General features: G+C 41.0%; 1 protein-coding gene across 1 annotated transcript in view; it reads left to right on the plus strand.

The window, feature by feature from the left end:
- LOC127351354 (SH3 and multiple ankyrin repeat domains protein 2-like) overlaps positions 1 to 8,084 on the plus strand; it is a 224,346-nt gene extending 216,262 nt beyond the window's left edge. Inside the window, exon 26 of the mRNA XM_051378830.1 lies at positions 2,645 to 8,084. Coding sequence (XP_051234790.1) covers positions 2,645 to 3,173 — 529 coding nt within the window. The 3' untranslated portion in view covers positions 3,174 to 8,084. The remainder of the gene's footprint in view (positions 1 to 2,644) is intronic.
- Positions 8,085 to 12,332: the final 4,248 nt, after the last annotated feature.

Raw genomic sequence — 12,332 nt, forward strand, 5'->3', positions numbered from 1 at the left:
GTCCTGATGTGTATCAGTGGGGGTCCAAAAAGGTTGACCACTGCTCCAGAGAGATTTGTGAGTAAGAGATATTAGTAGAGTATTTGTATCCAACCCAGGGAAATAAAGAACATCACCAGAGTGTCTGCCTGTGACCTCTTACCAGAGGTTGTTTTTCACAGTTTAACTAAAGAGGGAATTTTTCCTCTAAACCTCCTGAAGAGATAAAACTCTTGTATTTCTCAAGATGAGTTTTTTTTTTTTTACCATTAATCACATTGAAACCCGACAGATTTATCTTGTGAGCCGCTGCAGAGTGGGACTGTAGTTTAGACTAAAGTAAAGCAGAGGTGTGAACTCAAGTTTGATGACTTTAGACTGGATTTGAGGCTTTTGACTAAAATAAAACATGATACCTTCCCCACGTTCAAAGACTAAAGCACGTTATGTAGAAAGTGTGCAACGATTCAGTTCATTTCCTGAATCAACATTAAGGCTCTTCATCTCCTGCAAGTTGACACTAAATCCAGCATCCAGTCAAGTTGCAGGAGAAAACCATGAAGTAATGTTACATAACTGAGCGCCACTTGGAAAACATGTTGTTAAAATGGCGTTCCATTCAGTGAAGAACACATTTGAACTTTTTTAAGTTTAGGACCTCTGGAGGACAGACTCTTTCTGTCCTTGTGAAAAAGACACTGTTGCAATGAACACTAAAGACCACAAACAGTTTATAGTATAATGAAGTAATTGTGCATATAATTACTAAGTTTAGTGTTAAGTTAGTCTTTACATGATGTCATAAAGTATCCGTACTTTACTATTAAACTGTGGCTCTGATTCTGTGACTGAATGAGTGTGGAGGTTTACTCCTTTTTTATTTGGCTTAAATCTAAGTGATTTTTCCTCTGAGGGAAAATGGTCACTTCAATATTCTATTAGTACGTTCCCCCTCATAGTGTAAAGGCTATAAAAAGGTTAGAGTAACCTTCCCCTCCCCTTGTACTGGTGCACATCCATCCATTAAGAAGCAGTGGGTGGACTGAATGCTGCAGGCTTCCCTCTGGCTGCAGCACACTCAGCATGCAGCGTCTTTTCCTCAACCTGGAGGCCTGCACTCAGTCTTTATTACCACTGCTACACTAATCATTTCACATCAGTGGAATACAACCATTAGACATATTAACAACTGGGACTTTACACTGCTGTGGCCTGGAACTGCCTTTAAATGTTGTACACTGAAGAACAAACAAGGCTGTGGAAGCATTTGTCTAGGAAATACAGTCGGCCTATATCTCTGCATTTGGGTCATTTCTGTGAAGAAAACTAAATGAAGTTATTATTTTTAAAGTTTAGATTATTATTAAAGATGTAAACTTTGAATACAGTCTACATTCACAGAGCCTTCTCTCTCTGATAAACAGCCTCGTCCTGCTGATAGAGCAATGACAATAAAACACTGAATCTGCAGCCTATTCAAGTCTGTATGATTGTTAAAAATAAAACATTAATACATAATACAGACTGTATTGTATAAAAGGTTTCTAAAAATATCAGGAAAACTCATCTCTGATCATTGACAGGAAATAATCTGCTCTGGTTTCACGCTGACTTCCTGCACAGACGAGGCCTGTACTGAACAGTTCATTAAATCAACAGGAAAATAACATTACAGTCAGCATTCAGATGCTAATCATACCATACAGGGTTCTTTTCGTGCTGTATCTACATATTGAAGTCTTTTAACCTGTGTTTACGGTGTAGTGTCGACTGTTAGTAACCCAGGAACACGTTAACAACCGAAGCTTAGTCACAGTGGCTAATGTGGTAAAAGATAAAGTAACTTTGGTGGAGGAGTGACTCCTTTCATTGATTCTAAACTGAAACTGCAAACAGGCTCTGGTTAAACGTCAGCTGCTGCAGCTTTGGTAAGAGGTTTGCCCTGTGGCGCCACCTACTGTTGATTGTGCAGCATTACATTGTGAAATCCCTCCAGCACCAACACGATGAACATCTGTAATCCAAACTTCATCATCATCAGTTAGTGTACAGTGACTTCCTGCTACAGAAATAGTTTGCAAATGTCAGCCTTTGTCCTTAATGGACCTAAACTGAAAGTATTTTATGTATATTTCATATTATATTTAACGTATAACAATAACAGTAGAGAACAACTGATGATCAGTGAACACAATAATGCAGGAAGTTTGTGTAAGAGAGATCTGGAAGAATTCTGAGCAGATTATTTCCTGTGAATATTGATCAGAGATGAGGTATCCTGATATTTTGAAGGAACTTTTTCTACAATTTTGTGTATTAATGTTTAATTTTCAACAATCATAAATACTTAGTAGGCTTCTTTTTTGACAAATTCAGTGTTTTCTTCTCATCTCTTGTTTTTCTAATGCAGGACAAGGCTGTTTCATTTAATTTCTGTTTTCTTCACAGAACTGAATGAAATGCTGAGATACAGGCCGGCTGTATACTTAGAAATAAGTTCTTACACCCCTTAAAATTAAGAAGGCCTTGTGAGACTTTGGCGGCCCCTAGTGGGGGTCAGGACCCTCAGGTTGGGAACCAGTGGGCTAAAACATGTTAAACAGCCTCTCCAGCTGTCTGTCCTCGTCAGTCTGTCTAACCGCCGTCTCCTCTCTGCTCCTCTCAGGCCTCCCGCAGAAGACTCAGGAATGCGTAACAACGCCGCCGCCGCTGCTGCCCTCACCTCCACCCCTCCCAGCAGCCTCCCATCCCAGACGCACCCCTGCAGCCCGCCAGACTCCGCCTCCTCCCTCACTCCCTGCTCCTCACTGCCGCCCTCCGTGTCGCCCACCCTCACCGACGTCTTTGGCCTGCCAACCCCGCCCATGGGCAGCGGCGGCGGTTACAGCCTGAGCTCCTCGTGCGGCGGCAGCGGGAGCTCGCGCTCCCCGTCGCCGCTCACGCTGATGCAGGCGGTGGCGGCCTCGGGCAAACCCTTCGCCTCAAAACCCATGGAGCTGTGGAGCAAGCACGACGTGGCGGACTGGCTGGAGAGCCTCAACCTGGGGGAGCACAGGGACGCTTTCCTGGACAATGAGATCGAGGGCGCCCACCTGCCCTCGCTGCAAAAAGAGGACCTGATAGACCTCGGCGTGACGAGGGTGGGCCACCGCATGAACATCGAGAGGGCCCTCAAGCTGCTGCAGGACAGATAAGCCCCGAGGAGACGGGGAGGCGACGTGTGGAGTCAGGGCCGAGGAGAGGGAGGTGTTTCCGATCACTTTTACCGATCTCTTCATCAGACATAATCTAAGTCGTGGAACTGGGTAGAAGTTTTGTCCAAGCTGATGCTGCCTCTTGCTGTTTTTGTCCTCTCTCATCCTCCGCCGCCCTCATCTCAGTGCTCCGGTCTTGTCCGCCCTCTTCCTCCTTCCCACCCGCCCCGAGCATCAGGGGATCATGGGATGTCGGGCAGAACTGCAGGGGGAGAGAGAAGAGAATAGCTGCTATGTCACATCAAGGAGAGAGAAAGCAGAGGAGACCAGTACGAAGGACTGACCAGAAAACAAACTCTGGAATAGTGTGTACTCAACTGGAAGTTTATTTCACATAAAGACTCGTGCTCACCCAACTGCTTTGGAATACTAAAGACTTTTTCCATACACCCCGGTGTGGGTGCATGAAAACCAGCTGAGCTGGTCGTTGCTCCTTTTCTATCTTTGCTAGAGTTTGTTCAGAGAATAATATTTCTTCACTAGAGTCCTACCGGAGTTATATTTCTGGGTGCATCTAAGGTTGTAGAGAAAAATTTGAGATAGACTCCATTTTCTTTTGCTTTTCACCTGTTTGTGTCAAAATAAGAACATTAGCTGACATGTTTATACAAATACTAAACCATATCTCATGTCTCATGTACACACACACACACACACACACACACACGCGTTATGCACAGTGCCACACTGACGAACGAGAACACACACACTGTCTTCACACACCCTAAGCATGTATACACACACCGATACTGCGATGGCCTTCTTCTCCTGAGAGAGAGCAACGCGTGGAGAGAGGTGGTCACCAGAGGAGGAGCTCCGCTGTAGCAGGGGGCCCTCCCGGGGGCCCCTCGCCAGTCTACACCCACCAGGTGTCCACCTCATCATACAAGGCCAAGGACACGAGGTACACGACGGACAGACGGACGTTGGACCAGATTCTCACCTTGAAGCGGTTTTACCAGCTCGTCTGTCTGCAGAGGGCGTCCTTGTCCCTCCTGGCCTTTCCTTCTAAATGTGTGTGTATGTGTGTGTGTGTGCGTGTGCGTGCGTGTGTCAACGGTTGACCCAAAATATCATTAAGGCCACTTTAGCTATTTCCATGAATCCGCTATGTAGGCCACAGTATAGGGAAACTAGAGCTGTTCTTTACTTTTGTACTTTCCTTCATTATGCCAGATCTCCTTCCACTCCACCATTAGCAGGTCGACACTCATGTGGCCCCCCGGTAACGCTGATGCATCACACACCCGCTGTGTGCGTGCGAGAAGTTGAGGTTTGTTAGACACAGCATTACAAGGTGCGTTTAAAGGAATAGCTCGACATTTTGGGAAAGATTGGCTTTCTTGCTGCGAGTTTTTGAGAAGATTGATACCACGCTCGTGTTTAAAGATTAAACTGGAGCTAGCAGACGATTAGCTTAGCATAAAGACTGGAAGCAGGGGGAAACTCCTAGCCTGGCTCTGCAATAAGTTTAACAGGGGGTCCGTTGGGGTTTAAAAGGTCTTGTGACAGTACAGATTCCTCCGGTGTCAGATCAGGGGAAAAGGAACCAACCACATAATAAAAACACGTCTACTCGGAGAATTAAAAAAATGGATAAGGGGATTTTAATGAAAATAAACCAATGAACAAAAATAAGCCTGCAGGCGACAAGTCATCATAAAGCAAGGAAACTCTCTACGAATGACTCTAAAGTCCGCCCTGATGCAGGTACTGAGGGTTCATTTCCAGAATCAGACCAGGGTTTGTGGCGTATCTACTGACGTGAGATCTGCTCTAACTGAGGAAGGATCAGAATACCCTCGGTGAGCAGTTCCCCTCTCCTGATTGGCCAACAGGTGATGTGAATGGTGCCGTACTCGGCCCCGAGGAACGCTGACGTTGAGCTCACACGACTGAACGAGGAACTGCTGCGTCTGAAATCCAATCGTCTGAATTTTAGGCTTTAAAATGTCTTTAATGTTATTCTGAGAGGGGGATGGGATTAATGAAATGGAATAAAACCTTGTATTGATTGAAACTGTTGGATGACATTTGGTTCAGACATTCACGTTTCCATCCCCGTTTCCTCAGGCTGAACTCTAATAGTGAACTCTTTGGTGATCCATTCACTTTTCCTCTAGCGCCACCTTCAGGTCAATAATTCAGGTTTCCAGTAACAGAACAGAGCCAGCGGGATTTCTCCACTGAATTCTGGATGATTGCAGAAAACAAAGGTTTATGATACTTACACATTTTGTTCAGTAAGATAATCTTCACCAATCAAACACTTTTATGATGTTTGAGGAGTAAACGTTAGGCTATAAGCTCCACCACGGTCACATGACTTCAGTGAACTCAGATGGTAAACAAGGTAAACAAAGTAAACAACTGCTAAAACATCATCGTTTCCAGTCTCAATGCTAAGCTAAGCTAATGGTCTCCTCTCTCTACCCCCACATTGATACGACCGTGGAATCGGTCTCAAACTCTGAGAAAGAAAATGTATAAATATATTTCTTGGTATTGAATTTGAATCCAGTGTAAAATCCTTTTGGAGCCTTTTTTTTTTTTAGCTGTCAGCAATTTTAAATAACACAAATATTTAATAACTAAAACTCACAGGTTGATGTTTAAAGATAAATTCTGTATTTTCTATTTAGCTAAATGACTTCCTGAACATGTTGTACATTGTTCTTTAATGAAAAAGAAGAGATTCGTTAGCATCAAGCTAACTCGAGTTCAAATCCGACCTAACCCTAAATGAAGCCGTTTTCAGGTACAGGTCAGCGCCGACAGACCGCCAAGACAAACGAGACCTTTGTCTTATAATTGTACGTATCAGCAGGTTAATGCTTCGTAGAGCGGCGTCGGCCAGATGACATTAAAATCTCGCCGAAGCGTCGGCCTCTGGAGCAGATGGAGAATCCTCGGCTTCAGGGTTTTATATCGAATTACGTGTTCACGTAAGTCCTCATGCCGTGTCCTGCCCTCGAACCACTGTGCAAACAAACCAACCAGAGAACAACCTGACGGAGGCGGCAGATGTTCATCAGCCCCCTGTGAGATTAGAAAGGATAGAAACCATTTCTGATCCGTTGCAGACGGACTTCGAGTCGCTGTAACTAGACTGGACTACGAGCTTTTCTCCAAGTCCTCATCCGGTCTCGCTGCGGGGACCGGGCTCAAACTTTGTTATAAGGGTCCAATTTTAAAAATCAGCATTTATAAAGCTGGAAAATGTTTGTGTTTGCTAGCAATGAGTACAGGCTGGTCAGAAGTAGAAGTACAGTGTGTGTTGAAATGTGTGTATATAAGAGTGTTTAACAGGATACAAATGTCTATTTGATTATATGTATAGCTCTATTAAAAAGGTTTAGAGTAATAAAAAAAACGATTCTATGAAGGTTGATTTATAGTTGCCAGAGCCGACCCGAGGACCAGCGCAGTGGTCTCATTCGCCCCCCCATCCTGCAGAGGATGCCTTAAATAGCTCACAGCTCCCCTCCTCCACCGGCACCACCGTCCTGTCGCTCCGTAGAGAAAAAGAGCTCGTGTTTTATCTCGAAGTAGATTCTTTCAGAGCACGCTTCACGTGCGCTTTCGATATGTGCTCGACAGTAACCCAACGTCTGGAAATATATATGGTTTTTAGAGCAACTTCACTCTTATTTGGTTTCATATCACTCCGCAGCTTCATGTAGGTGCAGCTTTTTTTTTCTTTGAGGAGACAAATGAAACATACACAAGCTCTGTGTTCTGTGAACATTAGCCGTACGGAGGCTGGCACGGGACAATGCTGCTATAATCCTGTTCCTGTTCGGACTTATTTTAAAACCAACAGCGACGTGTCGGCGGGGGCAGAAAAGCACAGTATTTTTAAAGATTTGTATAGAGTTCTATGAAATTTTATAGAGGTTATCTGAACAAAACCTGTTCAACACGCGTGGATTGCCAAAAAAAAACAAATACTATATAGATAAAAAACGTGGATATTAATAGACTTATGGGTTATGTAAGAAGCAATATTTATTCTGAATGAATCTCCTTGGTTGTGTTTTATTTTCCCATTTTAAAGTTACATATCATGATCACTTGTCAGTGTTTTAATGAAGTGTTGCCTAAAGTAGAAACACTCTCTACTGCAGTAGGGAGATATTTTGGCCAATCCAGTGAACCCAGGTATCTTCTGACGACCACCATCTGCCTGACTCTCACCCTCTGAAAGTCTGGAGCGAGTGTATGAAAAGAGCAAAATAATCTGTAAATTAAAAAAAAATCTCTCTATATATATATCCGCAGGCCATCTTGGTAGGAAATATATGAAACCTATATATATGTATACATACAGAAATCCACCAAAAAGATTAGCGGTGGCTGTCGGTTCCCGCCGGCGGACCACCGAGCAGTTTTCTGTGGAAACGTAGAGCTGAGTAGACGTAGTAGGAAATCTTTAAAGAGCATCACCAGGCCGTGTTCAGGACGGGCACGGCTCACTAACCCACTTCCACTCCCCTTCAAAACACTGCTCCCACCTTCATCATTGTCCAACATTCGGGTAACTGTTTCTGATTTCTTTTCTTTCTTTCTTAATTGATTAATTTATTTTTTTCATGAATAGATTTTATTCTTTGATTAAGTCTTCATAGAGGCTAAGATGTTTTCGGTAATTTGTGCAGAGACTTGTGTTCATGTTTTCTATGTTGCTGTAATTTTGTGCTACTGAATCATCATAGAGTCAACTAATTACTGAAATGAAAAAGAGAGAGAATTTTCCTGTAACTGCACTCCCCCCCCCCCCCCCTCGAATCCTCAAGACTTCTTGTATGGCAACCAAAATTCACTGTAAGAAATAAATATAATATTGCACTAGTGTTGTATTCCTCTCAGTCCTTACAGCGCGGATGGACGGCCTGACAGCTCTCCGAGAGTGAAGGCAAACCCTCTCTATCGCCCCCCGCTGGCTGACTGCAGTACAGCTCATAAAGCCTCACCGTTAGCAGAAAGTCAAAGTCAAATAAAGTTTTCCTGGAGATGGTTTCTATCATTTTAGATAGTTCTTATGTTTAAGTGTTCATTTTAATTATAAGTTTGGTTTTAATATTGAAATATAATATTCATTCATTGTGTTTCATTAATGTTTAATCACCTGAATATATGAGTCGTTGTATTTTTGTTACGTTAGAATGAGACGGTTTTATCTACAGACGCTGCCTCACGCTACACTTCCGGCATGTTGAACTGCCATGTTTCTACAGTAGCCCAGAATGGACAAACCAAACACTGGCTGACAGTGAGATTTGTGTTTTTTGTGAATTTGTTGTTCGCACTTCAAAGAGGAGGGTGAAGCGAGGGAGTTACAACCTGTAAAACTACCACTAGATGCCGCTAAAACCAACACACTGGACCTTTAATTATTCAATCTGTAGCTTTTAATGATTTAAAGGTCCAGGATTTACTGACACCTACCTAGTGTTTGGTTTGTCCGTTCTGGGCTACTGTAGAAACACGGCGGACTCTATGGAAGGCGTCTGTAGATAAAAACATTTATTGAACGATTCTTTCCCTCAGATAACACTGATATAACATATAAATATTCTATTCTGCCAGCAGCCTGCTGAACGTTCCACTCTGGACCTTTAAAGTGTAATTTAAGTTGAATAAATATATAATATTAAACCTAAGAGTTAATATAATATCTATCTATCTGTGAAAGAGCCGACCTGCTCTGTATGAACGTCTCTCATTATAAAGTGACTTTAAATGAGTGAATGAAGGACAATCAGAGCTAACTGTGGAGAGAGTCTGTGCAGCTCAACAGTTGGATGTTTAACCAGAAGGTAAGAAAGCAGCTTTAATTCAGGGCACTGTGTTTGTACCCGTATACACTTAATTAACATAATAATAATAATGAAAGTGCTCCAGGATCTAAAATCAGAGCTTACAGAGAGAAATAACTGGAGTAAACAAGGTAAATAAAACTGAAACCATATTGTAATATATAAATAAACAGGAGATGTCTTCAGTTTTAGTCTTCGTCAGTCAAACAGGAGGAGACGTTGGTGCGTTTGATTATTGAGACTGTGAGACATATTCTCACAAATATAATGAAATCTGAACTGAAACAAACAAACTCTGGAAACTGAACTGAAATATAAACCGACCGATTTCCTGTCAGTAAAACAATGACGTTAGTTTATTTCTATAATAACTGAAATCAAAGAAATATATTCATCATCATATAACACCTGGTTGTGTAACACAGTGAGCTTCAGGCCACACACACACAAACAGATAACATTATTATTTATGTTATTTATATAGATATATAAATGATTCTGCAGTGCATTTTGTGAATCCAGGTAACAAATTCACTTCAGTTTATTAAACTTATTTCTGTCTAATAAACAGTTCTGTAATAAACTTCAGTTCATGTTCAGATACAGTTTAAAGCTCAGATCAGATCGGATGAAACACATTATACTGAGATCCATGAAGTGTTGTGAATCTTTGCCAATAATCTCATCAGATTATTATCAGAATATAGATGATGTCGATATTGACTGTAGTGATGGAAGCAGACGGATATTGATGAAGTCCTCAGCACTGATCCCAACCTTCTCCCTTCAGAGCTCTTTTCTATCATTGACTTCATCAAGTGACTTAAGTGACGTATTTTATGGATATTTCATATTTAATATATAACAATAATAGAGAACAGCTGATAAACTCAGTAACTGCAGGAAGTTTAAAACCAGAGATTGGGATGAATGCTGAGCAGATTATTTCCTCTGATTATTGATTAGATTAGTTTTACTGATATCTTTAGCAACTTTTTTTATACAATTTATAAGTCTGATTTAAATATATTTGTATCATTTGTAACAATCATACAGACTTTAATAGACTTATTGATTGATTGATTGATTGATTGATTGATTGATTGATTGACAGATTCAGTGTTTTCAGCTCTTCGGCTGTTTTCTAATGCAGGACGAAGCTGTTTATCACAGACTGAAGACTGAACCAGGTTTATTCATGTTTAGAGAGTGAAATCTGTTCATCTGAAACAGTTTTTTAATCCTCCACTGTGAGACAACTGTGTCTGAATGTCTCAGCAACTTTCTCTTAATGTCTGTTAAAGAAGCTCTCAGGCATTCTTAAGCTGTTCTCTAACCTGATAGAAATCCCAGAATTCAGTGAGCACCAACACAAAGAGAATCAATCACAGATAAGAACAGAATTAAGAGAGTTGTTGGTCGATACATCAGTCAGCTGATCAATAACGAGACCTGTCTCCCTCAGTCTGTCCACCAGAGGGTGCTGATGAGTTTATTTCACCTGTAAAATGTACACAGTCACAGTTCTTTAATAAATCTAACAAATATATTTAATTGATTTTACATCCTGATTGTTGGACACGGATATCAGCCTCATAAATCCACAGACAGTCAGACTCCGGATAGTTTCACTCTTCTGGAAGAAATGTAGTTTGTGTGAACATCATTTCTGTATTTGGGATTATTTAGCAGACATGAACCAGGAAGAGGAGCTGCTGCTGAGACCATCATCATCATCTTCATCACCCAGCCCACCACACTTGCAGCAGCCCTCTGAGATGAGACAATCTGTGATGTTCAGGGGCCGTTCACTCGAGTCCATCCAGCGGATCAGAAACAAGATTCACCACAAATCAGATCCTCCTTTCAGCTTTTATTGTGGCCCCGAATCAGGAGAGAAAAGAGGAGATTCTGTTTAAGGTCATGAAAAAAGTGGAGTAAACTGCGTCTCAGAGTCTCCGTCGAGTGATTTGTGTTTTTAAATGAAGGAATTTACATCCTGAAAGAACTATTCAGATCCTTTACTGCAGTGAAATAACAGAGTTAAATACTCCACTGCAGTTAAAGTCCTGCATTCAAACTCTTCAGTAAAAGTACAAAAGTAAAAGTCCTCTTTATGGAGCAGAGTGGCTCCTTTCAGTGTTACATTATTATCTAGAACACCGGTTCCCAACCTTTTTCCTTCAGGACGCCTTTTCTGTCGTTTAGTTCAAAACTGTCCAATGAACCCGAACAGTGAACTCAGTAACTGCAGCAAGTCTGTGGAAAACCAGAGATTGGGATGAATGCTGAGCAGATTATTTCCTGGTACAGAACCTTTTATAGAATTTCTCTCTGTATTATGGATTTTTTGAACTATCAGTCTTCTTTTTTGACTAATTCATTGTTCCAGTAGACGGTTTACCAAATGAACCAGATGCTGAGATATCGGTCTGATGTGTGTTAATAGAGTTTTCTAACATGTTTTAAAATCCAGAAGACCTTGTGATGAAGCTTTGACATCCTGGTTGGGAACCACTGATCTATTATATTATATTATATTATTTTGGCCCTAAGCAGCATATTACTGTTGTAGACGAGCTGTAACAACCACAAACTGTTGAACCCATCAGAAGTCATTGTACTGTAAGTTCATCAGTGTTTGTATGACTTACAGTAAAAGTACAATTACTCAGTGTAATCAAGTACTAAATTGAGGAAAAGTACTTTTAATTCAGCAGCCGTAGTTCCATTATTCTCAAGATCAGTATTTTTCATACAAAACAAATAATCAGGTAAATAAAATGAATGAGACATTGTTTTATTATAACATTAGCCCCGCCCTAACACTTCACCCAGTTTAGTGTCACATTAATGTCATTAGTCCTGATGGATTATCATGTAAATAGGATTTTAATTCTGTAGCTGCTCAAAGTGGAGCTCATTTAAACTGCTTTATGTTAGCAAGTTTAATCTGTGATGATGAATCATATTGCAAAGTAAAAGAATAAAGAGGCATAGATAATATTACAGTAACACGTTTGAGAATTACAGCAGCACTATCTGAAAGGTTTAAAATGTTGCTGTTAGAGTTATTTTAATGAGGTTGGAATATTTGTATCAGTTTCTAATATTAGTTACTGCAACTCAATTTTATTTTATTGTTAATGTCAGTTATTGAGCTTGAATGTTAAATTTTAATCTTATAAATAATAAACTAATAAGTACTGGTTTCACCCACAAAGAAAGCTTTTTTTTACTGCAATTTACCTCAAACCTGGCAAAAATACGTTTCCAGGAC

Source organism: Dicentrarchus labrax, unplaced genomic scaffold (genome assembly GCF_905237075.1).
Source record: "Dicentrarchus labrax unplaced genomic scaffold, dlabrax2021, whole genome shotgun sequence".
Taxonomy (NCBI): Eukaryota; Metazoa; Chordata; class Actinopteri; family Moronidae; genus Dicentrarchus; species Dicentrarchus labrax.